The 22,274-nt window shown below is 46.9% G+C and overlaps 1 protein-coding gene across 1 annotated transcript in view; it reads left to right on the top strand.

Annotated features, from left to right (window-relative positions):
- Chchd6 (coiled-coil-helix-coiled-coil-helix domain containing 6) overlaps nucleotides 1-22,274 on the top strand; it is a 204,991-nt gene that overhangs the window by 23,820 nt on the left and 158,897 nt on the right. Inside the window, exons 3-4 of the mRNA XM_021190791.1 lie at nucleotides 409-478; nucleotides 2,087-2,231. Of these exons, the coding sequence (XP_021046450.1) occupies nucleotides 409-478; nucleotides 2,087-2,231 (215 nt within the window). The remainder of the gene's footprint in view (nucleotides 1-408; nucleotides 479-2,086; nucleotides 2,232-22,274) is intronic.

Below are 22,274 nucleotides of genomic sequence, written 5' to 3'. Positions count from 1 at the left end.
ATTACCCTCAGCCATCTCTGGCTTGTGGGTTAGGAGGTAGCTTCCGAGTGTTAACGAATGTGGGACATGTAATGGCGAACCTGAAGGACAGCACTCAGATGGTTTGCTGCCAGCCCCACATTGAGGGTACCCTGCTGTAGAACCTATGGTCAGAGCAGCTGCCTGTCATTTGGGTCTGCAAACTAGTTGATTTGAGGTTATGCTCCTATCTGCCTCTAGAACTCTGCAGTCTGTCCATGGGGCATGCTTTTCCTTGGGGACACGCAGAGTGTGGTTTCCTGAGGAAGTATATTTATTGATGTGTGTGTGTATGTGTGTGTGTGTGTGTGTGTGTGTGTGTGTGTGTGTGTGTGTTCCTGTCAATCCTGGGTGCTGTTAATTGGCCCTTTTCCTCTGGTTCCATTGCAGACTTTAAAGTACCCAGTGCGGAGAGTGGTGGTGGTCTGCAGTCCTCAGCAGTGAAGGAGGATCTTAAGAAGTAAGCCCAGGAGTCTTTATCCCCTTGCTGCCCCCAACCTCCAAAGCTGACTTCTTCCAGGTGTACACTGCCCCCTCCCCCNCCCCCCACCCCCCAACTCCCTGGAGCACAATGCCTCATGTTTTTAATGTTGGCTTGTGTTGAAACACAATGCCATGGTGGCTCTGGTCTGTTGGAAAGGGCACAGGGGAATTGGTTACCAGAGATGGATTCTTAAAAATCCATCCTTAAAATCCAGAATTGAGGAGGCAGGTTCTTGGAAGAATGAAGAAAGTGGAGCTTGCCTGATAAACTTCCTGCCAGCTCAGGCCATGATCTTGAGAGCTCACAACTATCATGAAACAGTACCATATTCTCTGTCCCTAGGATGTGTAGAAAAGTGGCTAGGGCACAGAGGCTCCTTATGTTTAGTCCAGCTTTCTGATTTTTTGACCCACTAGTTGTTACCTGGAGAAATCACTGCAGAGGAGGGTGTCCTTAATGGGGGCATAGTCAGGGGTAAGTACAGTGCCTGCCCTGTGTGCTCTTTACTCATGGGCTTCCTCGTTGTCTTTGAGGAAATGGCCTCTGTATGGTCCCAGGGCCCAGTTTGCTGGGGGTTTGCCCTCCAGCACGACAATCCTAGGTAAAGACTCATGGTCTCAAAAGTTACCCTCCTGTATCCCAGCGGTATCTCCAGGAATGTACAACCTCCCCATTCCCTTCAGTAACTTTTAGCAATTTTAAAGTAATGCATGCTGATAAAAGATTTTTTTTAAACTACATAAAATAAAAACAAATCCCCATAGACTCATTATCTCAGTGCAGCTGCTGTGGCTCTTCTGGGTGTCTCGTGCACTCAGTGTCTTTACCTTAACTTGTTTATATTAACATCCTAGGCATTTTCATATCTTGCTGCTTTACTTTCTATTATAATTACTTTCCATCAGTTACACCTGCTTTCAAGCATGTTTATTGCTAATCAGATTGTTTGTTCATTCTCAGTTTTTAGATTCAACTTGTTACATGTAAATCCAAGTTAGCACTGAAGCTGTGCATAGCTTTTCATGATGCTGTGGCCTTTACTGTGACCTTGCTGCTTGCTGCTTGTGCTTGTGCTATTTTACTTCTATGAACAACACAGAGGGCATCTTAGTCCCCCTAGCTTTTATCTGCTGTGACACACTAGCAGAATGCCAGGATAGGTCAAAGGTTACGATTGTACTCCAGACAAAGTTAGATGTTTAAACCTCAAAAGTGCTGCTGTCTAAAACCTTCAGGCTCTCAGCCAAACAAGAAGGCCATACCCCACCCTGCCTACTTGTTTGAAAGGATGGCTCACATGGGATTCAGCCCTGCCCTGACACTCATTCTTTGCCTATGGCTAGCTCTCCTGTTCCTGATCTGAGTTGTCCTAAATGTCATTGTCCCTTGACTAGGGGGCTGTCACTGAAGCTTCTGCTCAAGTGAAAGAATTGGCTTGTGGTTTCCTATCCTGTTCTTTTGGGCAACCAAGGGCCAGAAACCTCACCCCTGCTTAGACAGGTACAGTGAGCAGGCAGTTCTTTTCCTACATATGTTCTAGCCATGCCTTCTGCATCAGCTTCTCTCTGTTTATCTCTGGCCTAGGTTCCAACAGGAGCAGTTGGCAGTCCAGGATGAGATGGTCAGGGTGGCAAAAAAGGAGAAAGAGGCAGCTGAGAAGCACTTGAAGGCATCCCTGCCCAAGAAGAAGGCCAGCCCCACCCATGAGCAGCAGCAGTCAGCTCGACTAGTGAGTGTCTTTCAAAGCTGGCCCATCTGCCAGTGTATGCGGGAGTGGGCAGCAGAGGCCTGGCCCTGGAGGCTCAGGCTGCTCCACAGCTGGCTACATCTGCTGTGGCTTGAAGGTGGTTTCCAGGCACTGGCAATCTAGAGTCTTCAGACTCTTGACTCACTGGTTTGCTTTGCCACCTTGTCAGAGTCCATTCTTGTGGCTTCAGGCCTCTAGAGCCATGGGGGATCGAGAGTCTCATTTGTTATAGCTATCACTGGTGTAAGGACTGCAGTGCTGTGTGTGTTGGGAGGGTATAGGGTGGGGTTTGGGGGCTAGCAGTGTATGACACCAAGAACATCATTTTCACAGCAAGGCAGCCCGGGTACAAAGCCTAGCCCTTTGCTTACAACTTCACACATTGAGCCTTGTTGAAAGATCACGATGCTCACACAGGATTGCCCCAGGGGTCAGAGATAATAGCTACCCAGGGCTTAGCAGGGGATGGGAAACAATGAAGGAGTGCTATGACTACTGCTACTGTTATTAATGCATCTAATTGATCGGAGCTGTTAGTCAGGATTCTTCAGCTTTAATGCAGAGTTTATTTTACAAGTGAGGTGTCTAGGAGCACCCGGTGGGCCAGTTCAGCAGCTGCTGGCTCTATCAGGGATTCGGCACTCCTCCTTCCCACTGTTTCCCCAGTCAGCCAGCCACACTCAGGATGACTGTTGCTACAGTTCCATGATAGCTGCTGCCACCTCACGATTACAACAGAAGAGCAGCAGAAGAGAATCTGTGCCAGGCTGCTGTCTGTGTCAGCAAGGACAGGTTTCCCATCAGCACTGGTCTTCCATTCCGTTGGTCTGAATTGCACTGGGCGCCCAGGGCTAACATTCAAACACAGAGGGACTAAGGAGACTGTACTATCTGCAACTAGGATCCTTTCATTGCCTTGATTGAGAAGTGGACAGACAGACCCAGGCTGATGGCAAGTGGGGTAGTCTGGCTGTTGGCAGCATCTAATGACAATTGCTTTGGAGACCATGTGTTTCAGACTAGGGGCAGCTTTGCCTGAGTTATTAGGTGAGCAGCCTCTGACACAGAAGACTGCAGAAATTGGGGTGAGATTGTAACTCTGGGATGAGATGAGCAGAAGGCTAAGTCCTGATAGTCACACAGCTGTTGGAAGCATGCAGTTGGTGAAATGCTCTGGAAGGTATAAGCCCTTAGCTCCTGGCCCTCAGGACTGGGGAGAAGATAGAAGTTTGAAAGAGGCAAGTTGGTTCAAGTCCAGTGTTAAGTGGCAGAGATGAGTTATTTGGGAGTGTTGTGACCTGCTGGTAGGCAGAAATGACATTGACCTTCTCCCTGGAAGATGGGTAGCCACTGGGACTGGGAAGCAGTTAAGACAAATGGTAGGATACAGGATGGAGACGGTCAAGGCCTGAGGGCAGATTATGGAAGGCTTTGGGTGACTTGATGAGCTAGCAAAGCAACCCTCAATGCCTCTGAAACAGTAGAGACATTCTAATAGTTATAAGGATGGGAATGGGCTGTCTTACTTGTGCTTTTACAACAGAATCTGAGCAGGTTTTAGAACAGTTTCCCGAAGAAGAGGGTGTCTGCAGAGAGGCAGGTTGTCACCTTACTGCAGGCAGCCTGACAGCCAGTAATACAGAAGATCACTTTACAGAGATAAAAGGTTAATCATGGACTGAGCAAGGCAGGTGTCGTTTACTTGGGACAGTTGCAGAACAGAGCATGCCTGTCTGCTTCTTTCTCACCTGAAGGTGATAATTAGAGTGAAGGGAGTTGACAGGCTTTCTTCCCTCCACCTGCAAAGGAGAAGAGGCCTTCCCTCCTGCCTCTGCTTTCTGGCTGTCTTTAGGGGAAATGTGGGAAGGACTGAGTGCTTCTGGGTGCCGGTGTTGGATTTTTGTTTGTGTGCTTGGTAATGAATTGCTACCTTAGGAAGAAGCGAATGTGCCCTACCAGCTTTCTTCCAGCTTCCTAGATGGATAATGCCTTCTGCAAACTATTTCCAGGGAATAGTAGAGCAAGTCCCTTCAAGCTGAAAATATTTTATCTACTTTTGTAGGCACTTCTACTTTTGGCTGCTCAACATCTTTTTCTCCTTATGACTAGAGTTCATATCTTTCAGGAGCTTTCCTGTCTTCTGTGGTTTCGGTCTCAGTAAGATTCTAATTTCAGTGCCTCTGTAGAAGCTAGATCTGGGCATATGTTCCAAGTTCAGCCAGGGATAGATAGCCCCTTCCTAGGGACTTTGGTCTGAACTGAGTACAGAGGGAGAGTGGGAGGCCAGGGTGGCAGTTATTTATTGTAGCCTAGGTGGGCTGTGAGGCCCCTTATGCTGTTAGGCTATGTCACTCTCTCCTACCCCTCTAGGGTACACTTGTTTTCTCTCTGGTCCTCCTGCCATCTTGAAGATCATGTCATCTGCTGAAAACTATCAGTTCACTGTTTTTTGAGTTTGCTGGAGTTGGGTTTCTGTAGGCAGTGCTGCAGCAGGTGCACCTCTTATACAAGGACCTGTGGCAAGTGCATCATGGAACTGTCTAGAAGAGATGCTATAGTAGATGGTTCTGGAGACCTGCAGCCACATGTAGGAGAAGGGCACTAAGGCCCCTTTTTGTGTCAGCAGTTAAAGTGCTCCGCAGGTGCTGTTGCCATCAGTGCAGAGGAAGCAGCTTGCTGTGGATGGGTAGGGTTGGCAAGTGCTTTCAGTGGGGAGAGTTTTAACTATGGTACATTTAAATGAGAGGAAAAAACATTTAAATGAAAAGAAAAAAGATGGAGAAAAAAACTTGAACTAAGTATGGAGATTTTTTTTCCCCCATGCATGCCTTCCATGCCTCCTGCATACAAGTGCTGAAAGGCTAGGGATTGATTGGCAGCCTTCAAGGCAGAGCTCTGGTGACCTGGTAGTCTGGAAATGTGTGTAGGCCTGAGGCACACCTAGTGACTGCTGGAGTGAATTGGCTCCCAAGCCTCCTTAGTGCCTCTGTGACTCAGTGTCCCTAAGTCCCACACCCTTGGATCTGTTGCCCTATCTGGACTTAGAGGCATCAGGTATTTGATGTGCTCTTCTGCCCACTGTTTCTCTCTCACTTTTATAGTATTGATTTTTCATCCTCTTCTGCATGAGGGAATGATTGAATTCATTATTGGGAAAAGTTTCATAAAACTAATGAGAAGGAAAAGTAATATGTTTTATAACTTGATTCTGCTGACAAGTGTTAACATTTCCCATCTAATGCAGTAGTAATGACCAGTTAGTTCTGTGTGCCACACCTGCTCCTGCCCTTGCAGCTGGGTTCAGACCCAGCTCTATTGTGAATGAAGGCCATGAGTGTTGGTGGGCCTATGTGAGCTGAGACTTCCCCTTTGTGTTTGCGGAGGAAATCTGGAATTCAAGTCAAACACTCTGGTAGAGACAGGTGAAAGTGGAATGGTCTAGGGAGCTGAGTCTCCTGAGGCATAATGGGTTGAGAAATGAAGTACTGGCAGAGTGGCATCCCAGTTTTGCCTGCTGCTTTCAAGATGGGGATTCATAGGTATGAGAGATCTCAGTGCACCCAACATACAACAGAAACCTTCCTTCCCTCTCTCCCTCCCTCCTCCCCTCCCTCCTTCCCTCCCTCCTTCCCTCCCTCCTTCCCCTCTTCCTGATCTCTCTCTCTCTCTCTCCATAGCATTCTAGATACTGAGCTAGTTTTCTACTCAATGGAGTTAAATAGGCAGCTCCTGTGCTTAAGCAGCTATATTTGTTAGGATAGTGACAGATTCTCATGAGGGGCACAACCAAGTTGAAAGGAGGGACTGGAAGATGCCGGAGAAGCAAGGTGATGGCTTTTGGAAGATGAGAAAGGCCTCTAAGAAAAGGAGACAGTTGAACTGGATCTGAAGAAGGGGTAAAGGTGCTAGATGAGGAAGAGAAAGGATGCTGGGGCTGAACGAGCCTGAGACAAAGGCTAGTAAGGAGGGTGGATTCTCTGGCCAGAGTGGAGGGCACAGCAGGTAGGGAGGTCAGTGAAGCCCATGTACAGTAACATTCAGGAAGGATGAGAGAGAACTTGGAAGGGGTGTTCTCCTCACAGGATACAGAAGGAACGAACTCAGAATCAACTCTGGGAAGTACTCAGTTCCAAATCCAGCCATGGGGTCAGAGGTTCTCAGAGTTGGTGGGCCACTCATTCTCAGATGGCCAGTCTAAGCCTCAGAGTTCACCTAAAGACTGGCTGTTCTGTCCACTCCTTAGATAAGAAGGTTCTTTTGGTCATTATCACAGTTCTTGCATTGTTTGAATGCTTCCAGAAACTGCTGCATAATAAGCCGTGTGAATCTCTAGCTTATGATGTGAGGAAAACATTAAGAAAGGCTCTAAGTTGCAATTTTCATAAGTTAATGTGGCAGGAAGTTTTAACCCTTCTCCCAAATATCTCCCTCCTATAGTTTTGTAGGCCTTTCTGCAGACAAACCATTGGAGAGTAAGAGCTGTGTGTCCTTGAGTTTGAGGTTAGTTGGGACTACAAGTTGCTACTATGTAGCAAAACCCTATCTCAAAAAAGGAGATGGGAGGGCAGTTGGAAGGGCAGTTAGATGGTAGAGGAAGGGGCTTGTTGCAAGCCTGATGCCCCAAGTTCATCACAAGGGATCCACATGGTGGGCAAGAGCTGACTCTTGTAAATTGTCTCCTGACTTTGCCGTGGTACAAACACACAGAGAATGCATACTTAAAAGTTCAAAAGAAAACCAACCAAGAAGATGTTTATTTGATTGCTAACCAGTGACTTAGTATACTTTAAGCTTCATTTGCCAGGAAGCAGGACAAGTGGGTTTGGGGAATACAGGCCTCATGTCTTGAAGTTGGGATAACATTTAACTGAGTACGTTGGTGGCCTTGTCTACAACAAGGCCTCTTCCTGAGATCTTGAATTCCCATCTATGTCTATTTTGCTGGTACCCAGATGGCAGATAAAAGGTTAAACTGGGACAACAGCCTTGCCATTCCTCTCTTCTGTCCTTCAAGTCCTTAAATCTTTCTTTGTTTTGTTGTTGAGCCTGGTCTTTAGATCAAATCAGATCAGAGGCTGCTTGGTTTTTTGTTTTTTGTTTTTTTTTTTTTTGTTTTTTTTTTCTGTTAAGATCCAGAGAAGAAATACTCCTGGCTTTACAGGCCATACACAATCTCTGCTTGCTTTTGTAGTGTTTAGGACACTAAAATACGCCTGGACTGTTCTTGGATCAGAGGCCATATCAAAAGAGCCCCTGGGCAGGATTTTACTGTGTTGCAGAAAAACTGACCCACAGTGCTCACCTCTGGAGATTTTATTTTGTTTTACTGCTTTTGGAGACCTGGTTTCTGGAACTTACTGTGTAGCCCAGCTGGCCTCAAAGTTGTAGCAATCCTCCTGTTTCAGCTTCTAGACTACTAGAATTTCAGGCCTGGGAACTACACTCAGCTGGGCTTTTAATCTTAAAAGTATCCCCCAGCAACCAGTTCCTTGGCTCCAGTCTTTTCAATCTTTTGATTAAAAGAAAAATTTTTTAAAAAACTTATTTGTGTGTGTGGTGGGGGAGAGTGAGAGAGGAAGAGAAGGAGAGAGGGAGAGATTGAGAATGAAGAACTTGTGTGTGTGTGTGTGTGTGTGTGTGTGTGTGCAGAAACCTGCAGAGGTCATAAGAGGATATCAGAGCCCTTGGATCTAGAGTTACAGGCATTTGTGAGCCACCTGATATGGGTGCTGGGATCTAAATTCTGAACCTAATAGAGTAGGGAGTGTTCTTCACCACAAAGCCATCTCTATAGCCTTAGTCTTTTTATCTGTAAAGTATCTTGGAGTTGGGTGGCCTCAGTTTTGTAGTGGGAGGATTTTGTGTTGGCTGGTGTCTGAGGCCAGGTCTTATTTTCAGTGAGTTTTATTGTTTCTCTGGAGACAAAGAAGTGATCTGTGTGGGGACAGCCCCAACTCCCCTTTCACTCCAGTTTTCGTCTCTTGCCATTTTATATAGTGCAAAAAGTGTTCCTTCATTAAATACACTGCCACCCTTTTCTGTGTGTCCCCCCTCCAACATATACTGTGCCACCCTTTTCTGCACATCCTCTGAGCACAGGCATCCAGAAGATGCTATAGTTCTTACACCTTGGTCATCTCTAAATTTGGCTCTGTCAGATGACCAAATTCTAACACTGGTTGAAAGAGCATACTTGGATTTATTTTCAGGTCTAGAACTGAGCAACACTGTGTGTGTTCCATGAAGTAGACCAGTGTTCTGATGGCTGCAGAGGGCGTCTGAGCAGTCTGACCAGAAAGATTTTCTGAAGACAGACTCAAAAAGGAGACTGGCTGCACGATGCCAGCCATTTCTTTCTAAGGTGAGGACAGGGAGACAGGACAGATAGATCACTTGAGAGTGCTGTGTTTTATGGAAGGATTTGGACATAAAGGAGTTTCATGGTCAGACTGATTCATACTGGTCTCTGTGTAAGCTTGACTGTTCTCTTTCTAATCCATTTCTGAGAAGGTTGGATAAACAGCTTACTTTCAGCTGGATAGTAAGGAACTTTAGCTTGAGTGACTCCATTTTCTTTTTAGCATGGTCCATACTTGAGTTTAGTCCAAAACTCTTGTTTCTACTTAACAGTTGGGTGTTTTTCTTTTTAATAACAAGCCACCCTTTTATATTTTTCTATATATTTCTTTACCTGGGCATCATCTGCAAAATAATACAGTACAGTGCTCTTTCTCTAGCCCTTGGTAGCTTGGGAAGGTAATCAGCTGTCTCTAGGGAAGAGGTGCAGGTACCCTGAGCTTAGCCTTGTAGGAAATAACTATCAGAATTTGCTGCAGTCAGAAAATGATTGATGTTGGTGATCCCAGGTGAACTCCTGGACTCTGAGCAGCGCCTGCCACCCAGGCCATGTGGGAGGCTAGCACCAGAACAAAAAGGACCCTTTGCAAGCTATTCTGGGGCACATGAGATATTATTGTTGTTCCTCTTACTGATATAGGTCACTTGGGTGTGTCCTTAGGCAGGCGCAATAGGCCTGCAGGTGGAAGTTTCAGCTTCTCTCCTGGGAAGCTCATTTCTCACCTGAATCAATGTGTGGTAATGACAGCCATGCCATCAGCCTCCAGGCAGCTAGAGGTCCCTTGGTAGAGGCCCAGGAGGTGTAGTGTGAAAACAAGGTAGTGAGACTAGGGGAAAGTGTTAGGGCAGGAGTTGGTGTAGATAAGGTGGCCTGAGTTGTTCTACATAGGAAAGGCAGAGGTGGGTGATAGTCTCCCCAGGATGAGGCAGGGATCCTGAGGATCTGTTTAAAGAAAGCTGTTGCTCTGTGGCTTGCTCAGAGTCACATTCAGTGGAAGCCCCATTTTTCGGTAGCATAAGTGTACACATTGTATTCCAGTGAAATAGTAAGGATTTGGGGTGGGCTTCAAGCCTGGCCCCTATCACAGGGTTATAAGCACCTTCAGCATGGCCTCATAGAGCTGTCTGGGGGCACCTCAGTGCCCTCCACTGTGTGCCTACAGAAGCAGCAAGTCCTCATTAGTGCGAACTTTGTTAGGCAAGTGGCTGATTGTGGTTCCATTCTCAACACTGTTACTTTTAATTAGCAGATTGCAAGTCTATGAAAATTTATGTTAGCACTAGGCACAAATGAGCAGGCTGACAGCTGAGGCTGGGACCTGGAGAAAACTCTTAAGGAAGCATTTTCTCTTCAGTTTCTTGAAGACCAACCAGACTGACAGTTGCAGTTAAGCCCTCTGCCTCTGTATATCCAGTGGGTTTCCAAGGAAGTGAGCTACTAGCTGCCAACTGTAGGGGTGTCAAAGTGGTAGGGAATGCCCTTCTTCACTTTCCACAACAGTCTGACTTGTGGAAGGCCAGGCCCAGCTGGTACTCTGGGCTGTGTTTTGAGCAGAGCTTTTGGTGCCATGCATAAGCCCAAGCTTGTGGGACAACTGGCTTCAGCACTAGATCACCCTCTTTGCCTGTGTGAAGTGATAGAAAGAGAGATACCCAGGTGGCCATTCTGCCCTCTTCCTGTGGTGGAAGTCACTTACCTTGCATGTTGCTGCTCCTGTTATCTTAACTGTTTATGCTTTTTTGCTTGGTGGAAGAGCCTGTGTCCATGTCTGTGTGCCTCTGAGTATGAATGTCCCTGTGACTGTGCATGTTGCCACCTTTGCCTTCTTGCTTAAGCAAACTGTTTGCCCCTTGGGTAGATGCTACTGCTGGCTACTGGCAAGGCAAAGAATTGAAAAAGGTTGCTAAGCTTACCAACCAATTGAACAGGAGCCTTAAGATCTTAGATTCTCATCTGTGTTGTGTCCACTCAGTGGCTGGGCCATGCCACCATCTCGTGTTTTGATATACTAACCTGTGCACCAAATACAGAGAGGTTGTGCTGTCATAGAAGCCCATTTGTTAGTGGTTTAAAGAGTAGGGCATGTTTATCTTGTGCTTCAGATACCCAGGAGCAGAGAGTCCAGGCATATGTGGTAGTTTAGTGTATCAGAAGGGGTGTAGTCTCTGTCTGATCCTCATTGTACCTCTCCTCCTGGATGTAGAGTGACTGTCACATCATTTTCTAGTTCAGAAAGAAGAAAGGTCCTAAAGCCCATTTCCTAATGAAGCTTTACTACTTTGTATTGAAAAGATCCAGGAAGTCTCTGGCAGAACTGACACATGAACATCTCTGGCTGAAAGGAAGGCTGGGATAGTAAGTCATTTTAACTGGGCATAGGGCTTTCTGACACCAAGACATTGGGGTTATGTCATTCAAGAAGTGATAATCTGGTGACTGGTGATAATCACCTTCTGCAGTGTGGCAGCTTAGAAGTAGCTGACCTCTGGACTCTTGACTTTAAGACTGAAGGTACTATTGCTGTGACCTGTGTTGTGACCTGTGCCTGTTGTTCTGCCTCTGAGATTCAGCTTCTTTTCTGGTCATGTGGCACACTTCCCCTGCAGTCAGTAGAGTGCCCCCGCCTTGAATGGCAGACGCTAAGCATTCCTTGTGCTCGCTCTGCTCTGGTAGGTGAAGTGGTCAGTGAATTCTTAGCATGGAGCCCAGCCTCCTCAAAATGCAGAAAAGATCAGCAGGTGACTAAAAGGGGACAAGAGAATCCAGGCAGGTCATGTTGTTTCTATATGGCAAAGAAGGGGCAGGTACAGAGCGCTCCAGTGGCAGAATGATGACTGCTTTAGGACACTGGAATATTTTTGCCTCCCACTTCATCCCCTCTCCTATGGCCTTGTGTTCTCTCAGAACCATCCACTTCTCTTTGGTGCTCCCAAATCAGTCTTGAGACACTTGGAGAGGATGCTCAGCTTTTGGTTCTTGACACTCTTGGTTGCATCCGTTTGGACATTAGGACCTGAGAGTTGTTAGCCATGGACCCATGTGAAGCTGACTAAGGAAGGAGATTGGGTACTCTGTTTCCTGGGTACCTCTTCATCCTCTGGCAGTTGCATTGCCCTTGCCCGGCCCTCTTCAGCCTTCCTCTCAGTGCCACATCCTAGTAGGACTTCCCTGCCATTCTTCTGTGGTGCCCTTGGCTGGAACCCGAGGGAGTCAAAGAGCTAATGCTATTGGGTTGAAATGCCCTGGGAGTGTTAGTGGTGCAGTGCAGACTTCTATGACTGTATATTGTCCTTTTACTTGGGAAGGACCATCCAGGGCTGGGCTGCCTCCCTCCTCCTGCCTCTCCTGGTCCCTGCCAACTCCTCTTCCCAGCTAACCTGTCTGCACCTCTTTCATGGTGTGTGGAATGGGTTGCCTATACCTGGCCTTGAGCTGCTCTCTTTGATACTGCCACACTGTGATGATGGAAGCCTGTGCTAAAGCATACACGGGCAGTGGGGCCTCCATTCACAGTCATCCAATGTCAGGCAGTGTTGAACATGGGCCCATTCTCTAGCTGACTGGTTGGACATGATGTCGGCCCTTATCTCTGCTCTGACACACACTGGACATTAATAGAAATACAACTCGGCAATGCGTGGATGGAATTTCAAGCAGCCACACCAGACCAGTGCTCTCGATAGCCATTGTGTGCTTAACCTCTGCTGAAGAGGTTTTTGATGAGAAACGAGCGAGACTGTTAACTCGGCAGCTGGGATGTGGCAGGCTTCCTTCTTTCCTTTCTTAGACTTTCTTCATTCAACACAGTGCCTCCCTAATCCTCCCTCAGGAGAGCTGGCTTTGCTGCCTCACAAGTTTATTTAATCCACTGTTACAGGGTGACACTCTGTTGCCCAGGGGCCTTGACTGTTCACAGGTATAGCATCCCTGTGGTGGTCACACAAGGTAGCCAGGGATGGCAGGAAAGCCTGCACCCTGTCTGAGGTGTTTGACCCAGGGTTCCTGTTCAGGTCCCGACTTCCCAAATATACACAGTGGTTCTGGGCCTGCAGGCTGTTTTCCTTTCTCAGGCACACTCAGTCTTCCTAACTCTTTGCTTTCTCCCCTTGGCTTACCTGCTATTTCTCTTCCAAGTGCTGGGGTGATGTCTCAGCCCTTCTGACCAGAGCGAGGACTCACAGTTCTGGGTGTACTGCATGGGAGCCTGCTAAACTGATGATATCTGTGGGACAGCTCCCCCATTCTTACTGTGACAGAAGATAACAGGATGACAAACCCTCAACAACAGGGACCCCTGGGTCCTGATAGCCAGGCCAGCAGGGGGTCTCTACAACAGCATTCCTGATTCTCTTTCCAGATCCATCACTGAGCCTTCCCACATTCTAGGGATGTCTTCTTCTGGACTGCATCTCAAGTCAGAAACTGTGTTCACTTTCTCCTTCTTGCTCCACCAACTTCCTTTCTGGCTTTCTCCAAGGCCTGCAATGTTTCTAATCTTTAACGTTTCTCTTGTCTGACAGGTTTGTGTTGAGAACTGCTTCTGCATGTTGTTTTGTCCCATTCCTCTAGGTCTGCCACATACGACTGTTCAGCCTGGGTGTTTCAGTTAGGTGTTCCTCCACACCTGGGCCTAGCTCCTGAGGGTTGTGAGAGACCTTGAAGGTCTGGAAAGATCACCTTTCCTGGCATCCCATTGCAAAGACTCCCTGCCACACCAGCCACACACACCTTTCCCTAGCCCCTTCCTAGCTTCTAAGTCTTTGCTTCTGAGGTACCTTGCCTTCAAGTGACCTGGGTTGGATCCTGGACCTAGTCTCTTCCTCCTCCCCAGAGCCCCATTCTTTATACTTAGCACCCTTTCTGAAGACAATAGCATTTCCCAAGCAGCCCTTCTAGGTTCCTCCCTCCTCTTCCTATCCCTTTATCATGGAGGGTGGTGGAGGTGGAGTGGTAAAGCTGTGGTCTCAATTCTCAGACAGTTTGGCTTCTACTTCCATGAATGCCACCTCAGATGTCTCCATGATCTTTCCAACAAATCTGTCCATTGAGTTTCACTGTTCTCACATGGATTTCTGTTATTCCCTGTGCTGCAGCTGTCTATCTGGGCTTTGTTGTCTCACTGTGTTTGACATGCAGAAGTGACATAGAACCTGCTCTGCTGTGGCCTAGACTCCCCTTGGAAAAGTAGACATCAAACAAGCAAACACTCTTGAGCTACAAACTGAGTTAAGAGTGATGATAGTGAGGAGGACAATGCTTAGTGAGTGTAGCAATAAGGACCTAATGTAGGTTGAGGTGTGCAAGAGACTTCTCTGAGAAACTGACACTTGGGCCAAGCCTGAGGGGTCAAGGACTGAGGGAAGAGGGGGAGAAGTCTGAGGATGAGGAGCAGTACACTACAGTCAAGGTCAGAGGAGGAGAACGTGTTGAGGAGCCTGGGGGCATAAGCTGAGAAAGCTGGAGCTTAAAAGGGGCAAGCAAGGGAGCCCTCAAGTTGCAACGTTTCTCAAGCAGAGGGGAAAGTCAGGGTTGGAGATAGGAGGGAGTTTATGGTAGGTCTTTATCAAGGTGGAGGAGGGCTCAGAGTGGAGGAGGCAAGATCAGTGGGAGGCTCACCAGCAATCCCAGGGGAAGTTGTGATGATCAAGGACTGAGTAGATAGGCAGGATGTTGACTGGGAGCCCAGCAGCACAGTGAGTGACACAAGTAGAAAGGCACAGCACCTTTTTCCATAGCTTGGTGGTTTGGGCTAGTGGGGTTTCCAGCCTCAGCATGTGTGGCTTCCAGGTGGTTGCTCAAGCTCTCCCTGGTGGGGAGGGGGGGCTGATAAGATCTTGGCCAGTTTAAAAGCAAGAACAGAACTGAGTACACCATTTCTAGACATGTCCTGTTGGCTGGATGGTCCAGTGGTCTCTCTCAGCTATAGGCTGTTTAGGAATTGTGTCCAACTGGCATCAAGCTGAAGCTCTGTCACAGTGGAGGAGGGAGGCATGTCTGTTGGGGACAGATGGAAATTCTCACTCTCTGTTGCCTCCTCACTGCCCCACCCTTAGCGACTCCCACATTCATCTTGTTCTGAACTCTGTGTGGCTTCTCTTCTCTAGGTGCCATTAGGAACTGTGCTGGCCACGGTGACAAGTACTTAAGAGATACAGTTGAAAGGGAGGTACTGCTTGCTTGGGCTCATGGTTTCAGAAGTCTCTGCTCGTAGAGGCTTCACTGCTGGTTGTATTTCTGGCAGTGAGGAGGCAGGTGGAAGGATATGGCAAAGCTAAGTTGCTTATTTCATCCTGGCTAGGAAGCAAAGGGAGGCAGAGGGGCCCAGGACATTGACATGTACTAGGTCTGTACAACCCTCTACCCTTTACCAGACTTACTTGATCTGGGTTCCTCTCTTTCTCTCTGGAATACCCCTTGTGTTCACAGTAAGCCACTTCCTATGGCCATGTAAAGTATTTTCTAAGAAGTTCATGTCCTGGAATCTCTGGAAGGGGCAGCATAGAAGGGCAATTTGGAATTGGTGTGCCTACTCCATGAACTTCCTTTCCTGTACTGCCATAGAGCAGGTGTGGGCAGGGAAGCTGTTGTCTTCTCTTGGGAAAAGTTGGGAAGGAGGATAGACTCATAAACTGACATCTTTCTGCGTTTCACTCTGACTTCTGGGTAACTGTTTTCTCAAAAGTTTAGCTTATTGCACAGCCAGGGAGAATCCCACTGAATCTTGGGAATGAGGTCACACTGCTATATATCCATCCCCAACCTCTCTGGGGTCTGGCCCCTCTCTGTCATGCTTATTGAGCAGAGCCCACTAGGTGGCAGTCCTGGGCCACTTGTTGGTGGGGACGATTGAAATGCTGCAAAAGACCCAGTGGGATGGAGTGCAAGGGTCCTCATGCCCAAGTGCCTTTTAGTGGGTCTGTAACTGCTGATTCTAGAGACACTGAACCTGGTTAGGAAACCAGAGATGCCTTTTCTCCTGGCAGACTCTCCACCTCTCTCCTAGCCTTTGATTATGCTGGCTCTACTCTCCTTCTGTTGTGGCTGCCCTAGGGTTGCTGCAGTTCAAGAGTCCAAGTGGTGCCCCTCGGAACCAGAGAAGGGGATCTTCCAGCCCCTGTAATATGCTGGCTGGAGGATGGGCTCCCTCTTCTTGCTGTGGTTTGCTTCTTACCGAGGATGTTGCTGGTGACAGCTTGGCTTGAGTCCAGTGCAATAGAGGTACTGTTGGGCTTAGATGGGGGGGGGGGCAGGGTGAGAAATTCTGGGGTTTGAGGAAGGATGGTCTGGGTCATCCCCTTATCAACCATAGGTTACTGTTTTCCCAGGCTGTGTAGTCCAGGCTGCTCATTGCCTAATGCCTCAAATTAGGATGGGATTAAGGGTGACTCTGTGGACTTTGTCCTCAGACAGATGGTTAGGAGACAGAGGGTTCCTTGCACCATCTTCTCTAAGATCTGGTGACATCCTTCAAGTGCCTTTTCTTGGCTTCCTTGTACAAAACAAGCAGATTCTGACTTTCTTGTAGGCGGATGGACTGCCAGTTTTGGCAGCAAGGGAGATTTTTTTTTTTCAAGGCCCAGAGAAGACGTGGAGGGAACTCAACTAACCTAGCAGTGACTTGAACTGTGGTGAGTACCAGTTAGGTTAAAGGATCCTAATGCTGGCTCCCAGTACAGCCAGTCCTGCTAGTTTCTCTGAAGAAGTCAGGGTCTAGTCGCAGGAGTCCTATTCTTCTGTGTCCTCCTGGAGAGTCTCCAGGAGGATGACATGGCACCATGGTGCACATCATCTGTGACATTCCTATGAGCATGCTATAGCTGGCCTGCATACCATAGCTCTGGCTTGCCCCGAATTGGTTGCTGCCAACTCCACAGCAGGGTGGGGTCTCATGTAAATATGGAAGGTCTCTGTGGGGATGACTTCCTCAGAGCTGGTCCTAGCCTTATTCTTCTCAGTTTCTTGGCAGCCACTCCAAGACACTGATCAGCTGCCCCCACCTGTTTTCGCCTTAATGCCTTTGTTGCTTCCTAGTCGTTTCTCAGAGCCTTCATGACTGTCCTTTAGGTAGCAGTGGGTGAAGAGAGGGCTCTGGGTTTGGTCCTCCTGTCCTGCAAGCTCTTGTACTACAGTGGTCTTGAGGGCACAGCATACATACATTCTCAGCTCACTGGAAGTTGGTGTTACTCACAAGGTGCCTGCCATAGTGACTGTCATTCCTCAGGGATAGGGAGGAAGGACTCTGCTGCTTAACCTTTGTGGGGGAGAATACTGCCTTGAAAGTGTTGTGGCTATGTAAGTTCTAGGTGGAAGAAGAGAAGCACATTCATTTGTCCACAGCAGTGCTGATATCCCCAAAGTTCTGTCTACAGTTTCTAGAATACAGGTAGAAAAAGGAAGGGACTTAATATGCATATCAGTCCATAAATCATCCTAGCAATTAGAGTTCTGGTTCATTGTGTTACAGAGTTGCCAAAGAAGAAGTGGGAGTCAGCAGAACTCCCCCTCTAGGAGAAATGCCTAAAGCTAGCCATGGTTCAGCTCTCAGGACTGTATACTTCTGTGCTTGCCTGGACACCCCCTCATGGCAAAGCTGTTGCTAAGGTGCTAAGACTTAGCAAACTGAGAAGAGAGGAGGTAAAATTATCCAGGAGCATTCTTCCTGATGTTTCCTTCCAAAGCAGACTGTTCAACTGCTCCACTGCAAAGTGAAAAGTGTGTGTGCTACCCCTAATTGGTTTACAAAGAGATTGATTTCTGCCTCTGTGATGCTGCCAGGAGTCCCAGGGACTTTCCTTAGGGATAACGTACCTCCAAATACATTCCATTTGCAGCCACTTTAGAGATGGAACGAACCCCAGAGATGAAATGTTAGGCACCTTCAGCTGAGCCTCAGAGCAGTACCCATATTAAGAAGCTGGCCAGTAGTAGAGGAGATGGCTACCATGAGAAAGCAAGGCCCCTGCCAATCTACCTGGGTTTGGCATTTTGCTCAGAAGAGGTTGCTACCTATCATATTCAGAAATCCTGGAGAAGAAAGATTGTAAAGAGAATCTGAGAGAACATTCGTAAGTATGTGCAGAAAATGTCCTAAAGAAAGGCCAGCTTTCCTGGCTCTGCCACGCACTATGAGAGGTATCAGCATAGATAGTGCTGACCAGGAATGGGGAAGAGAGCAGCTTCCAGGGATGGAGGCTGGGGTTCTCCACAGCAGTCTCCCTGGCTGCTGGCAGCAGATCTGTGTCTCCAAGGGAAGGAGGTGGACAGCCATAGAGCATCAGAGTGGTATTCATCTTGCCATTCTCAAGAGGGAGGTGTAGGTAGCCTGTGTCTGCAGACTCCTGAGTTCTGACTTGGTACCCTGTCTGGAGGGTCAGTCACTTCTGACACTCCAGTGCACAGCTGGTATCTGGAAGTATCTTTCCCTTGCTTCTGAAACCTTGTGGGTGTGCACTCCCCCAGGGATTCTGCAGGGTATCTGCATTTGAGTCATTGTAGCTCTGTTTTTGGCAGCTTGATTATTTAGGCTTGACAGGTAGGCACAACTGTCGCGTTAGATGCAGATATATTTGTGTGGTTTGAAAAAATGGAACATTCCATTAATCTATAAAAAAAATGCCAGTAGCCCCCTTTATTTTTAAAGCCAGTATATCAAAATCTGTAATCATTAAATTTAGGAAATGGGAATGAAGTCATCACTGGTGACTTGTTTTCATCAACACCTAGGTGTTTGTGATTGTGTTGTACATCTGTGGGTGTGTACTCCCAGGCCTAGATCCTGAGCTTTGTATATGTTTCTTATTTGATCCTTAGAGTCTCTGTCAGGTAGGGACAGTGTCACTCCCATTTTGTAGTTGACTCTGAGGCTGCCCTGACCTCTGTAATAGATGCATGTAGAACTCTACAGTGAAGTTCTGCTGTAGTTAATGCCTGCCTGTAGATATTGACATTGGAGAGCCAAGTGGATGTGGCAGCTACAAAGCAGGACAGAGCTTCTGGTTTGGGGCACCACCTCACCTGAAGTAGAGATTTCAGAGGCCAGGGTAGTTCTGTTAAACATGCCCACTACTGAGAATCCAGTTTCTGTAAAAGGAGAGCTGAGAGCACTGTTAAAGCACTATGCCTTAGTGTCTATTGTCTAGCAGAGCTACATGCTGCTGTATGCTTACCTTACCCCTACCTCTCCACCCCCAGAGAAGATCATCTGATCCAGAGGCAGTGGGGTTAACAGGGCTTATGTCTTGCCACATTCTCTCAGAATCGTTCAAAATGTCCTATGCTCTTTCACACTCACACTGTAGGGTGCTGGTGGACCATCTTGGGCATGTGCCCTGTCCCTTGGGGCCTCAGGTAGAGGCTCATTTGTAACATAGAAGTTACAGAGTATAAAGATGGAAAGAGGTGTTGCTCTTTCACCTGCTTGCTACTCACCCAGCCATTGCCTACTGCTTGGGTCTGTAGGATAGAAAAGGCAGAAGCTCTATGGTCCTCTTCGTAGTGTAGGAATAGGGTGGGGCCACAGGGCTACCCCATGCATCCAGAAGACTTAAGAGCTTCAAACTTTAAATTCTCTCCAGTGACAGAACAATAGGTCTAGCAGGAATGAGGCCTGTGCTAGTTGAGCCCAAGGGTGCTGAGCTGTAGGCACTGGATCTAATGTCAGGATCTAATTTAGCTTTTAAAACAAGGGAAAGGAGGAGGAGAGGAAGAGGAAGAAGTATCACAATATAAGGATATATGCAAAGGAAAGGCAAAGGCCATTGTGGCCCAGTGCTGCTGGATTTAAACTGGTTAGGTGAATTCACTGTCAGGTTTTGGGGTGCAGGCGATAAGGTATTGCACTAGCATTAAGACTGACTAAGCTCTGGGGCCCTGCTGATAACCTTTAGTTTGTCACCTGTGAAGCAGGCCACCACCAGCTGTTACACGTCTAGGGAGCGTTAAAGTCTTGATTAAGAGGGCTCAGCTAAACAGAAGATGCTCCTGGCAGACTGACAGTCTTTCCATGGCCATCAGTGCCCCATCAGCAAGTGCCACCCCAGTGTCCTCTGAAGCCTGTAGCTGTCTGCTATTTTTAGCTCTTGTGTAACTCCATTAACCACATCCACCTTCTTGTGCTGCTTGTCTTATGTTTAATTATGTAAATGGCATTACAAATCACAGTGGTGTTGAACTACAACTCATTTCTCATGGCAAATCAAATCATGATATGCTGCCCTGTCGGCTGTCTACTACATCCAAAGAGAGAATCAGCAGAGAGTCTTGCAAAATAATAATAATAATAATAATAATAATCGGGAAAAATGAAAGTGTTCACCTCAAGACTGGTTGTAGGCCAGTTCACTGCCAGTGTGTTTTAGGGCTTTGACTTTGATTCTCTAACAGCTGCACTACTGTGTGTGTTTATGTGTGTGTGTGGGGGGTGGTAGGCCTTGGCCTATAGAGAAGGGTCAGCAGGATCTAGAAGACTATTCCTTGCTGGTCGCCTGAAGAAAGGACTCAGGATTCTTTTCCCCACCTCCTTGACAAGTAAGTTTTCCAGGACAATTTTCCTGCTGTCTGCTGTGACCCTCAGGTTATCATGTGATGTGTCCTGGATGGACAGCTGTGAGGAGGCCAGGCTTTACTCTCGTAGTCTCCGGCTGCTGCTTATTTGCCTATGGGACTTTTGCTGCTTCTCTTCCTGATTCAGTGGGCATCTGACTGCTCCCTCTGGACAACCTCCCTGCTGTCTTCCCAGCCTCCTCAGCAGAGACCCTCAGCTCTTCTTGTTTATTCCTTTGTACAGTTTTTAATCTTTGACCAACCTCGTTACTCTTTGGGAATGATCTCTGGGTGCCTTTCCTGCCCTCTGCATGCAGCACTTTCTCCCAGTCTCTCTCCATCAGTGTTGTGACTATTGAGTCATGCAGGATGACTTGATACCCTATCATTTCATCCTAAACAGTTCAGCTTGAGTCTCCTTTCCTAACATAGTGGACATGCTGCATATCTAATGCACAGGCCATGGACATTCTTCCTGCCTGCTCCACCCAGTCTGTTGAAGTTCCTTCAGAATTCCATGATGAGGTCAGAAGACACACAAGCTTGTATTGTTACAACTTTTGGGTTCTTCAACCAAATGGGAAGGTTGTCCAGATCTTGTTCAGTTGTTTATGATATAAACATTGTTGAAGAGTGTAGGACAGTGGCCTTGTAGACTGTCTCTCACTGCATTTATCTGACCTTTCCCTGTGTCTAGATTTGGGTCAAGGTGCCAACCCAATTGTATGACTAAGGGTGACATTAAATGTGGTGACTTGGTTAAGGTGGTAAAGGTGCCTTTTTCTTTTTTAAATGAATGGGTAATGTAAAACTGTACGTTATCCCTCGAAACAGTTCTTTATTGGTGACTTTCTACCCATCAGTGTGTTCATGTTTGAGATGGGTTTCATTGTGTTGCCCAAAGGATCCCAGAACCTCCTGAAGCAGAGATTATAGGCACATGCTTATAGTTCCTAATTTTTTTAAAGGATTATTTTCTTGGGGCAAACCATGCCACTAAAATTTGTGATTTAAGCACACAGTTCAGTGGCATTAGTTATACTCATATGTGTAGTGTCATTACAAACTGTAGCCATAAATGACACTTGTCTCCTTATCCCCTATCATTGGCAGCTGCCATTGGACTCTTACTCTGTAAATTTGACTGCTGTAAGGGTGTAATGCACTTTGTTCTTTTGTAACTAACCCATTTCAATAAATGTGTTTTCGAGTTTCATCCACATTATAGCATGAGTCAGTGTCTCCTTCCTTTTCAAAGCTGAATAATATTCCATTTATGTATATACTGTGGCTATCTTTCTTTATGGTAAAATTTCTCCACAATGTAATAACTTTATTTTTAATATTTTGAAGACCTGCTATAACAGGTGCATAACGTGTAAAAATTTTTAACTTAGAAAATATGTGTGGGTGTTTTGGCTATATTTATGTCTGTATATGCATCTGTTTTCTCAAAGACCAGAAAAGAGAATCAAGATATCTTGGGTCTGGAGTTACAGGCAAACATGTCTGGCCATGTGGGTGCTGGGAATTGAACCCAGATCCTCTGCAAGAGCAGCTGGTGCTTTTTTTTTTTTTTTTTTTTTTTTGGTTTTTCGAGACAGGGTTTCTCTATGTAGCCCCGGCTGTCCTGGAACTCACTTTGTAGACCAGGCTGGCCTTGAACTCAGAAANGAACTCACTTTGTAGACCAGGCTGGCCTTGAACTCAGAAATCCGCCTGCCTCTGCCTCCCGAGTGCTGGGATTAAAGGCGTGCGCCACCACGCCCGGCTGCAGCTGGTGCTCTTAACTGCTGAGCCATCTCTTCAGCCTCTAGCAATTTAAAGTATAGCAGTTTCTGAGGGATCCAGTATCCCTACATGTTTGCTTGAATATTTGTCTTTTGTAAATTATAGCCATTGCTGTCTTGGTATGTACAGAGTTACCTCATTGAGGTTTTGCCTTGCATATCTCTAAAGATGGCAACCATCTTTTAATGTGCCTGATAGATATTTGTATGTCTTCATTAAAGATGTCTGTTGAGATTCTTTGCCCATTTGACTATCTTTTTATTATTGAGTTATGGGAATTTGTGTGTGTGTTGGAGGGGGGGAGTGAGATAGTCTCACAACCCTCATAGGCCCAT

This window comes from Mus pahari, chromosome 2 (assembly GCF_900095145.1).
Source record: "Mus pahari chromosome 2, PAHARI_EIJ_v1.1, whole genome shotgun sequence".
In the NCBI taxonomy this organism is placed as follows: domain Eukaryota; kingdom Metazoa; phylum Chordata; class Mammalia; order Rodentia; family Muridae; genus Mus; species Mus pahari.
This window is presented reverse-complemented; position numbering and strand designations above follow the sequence as displayed.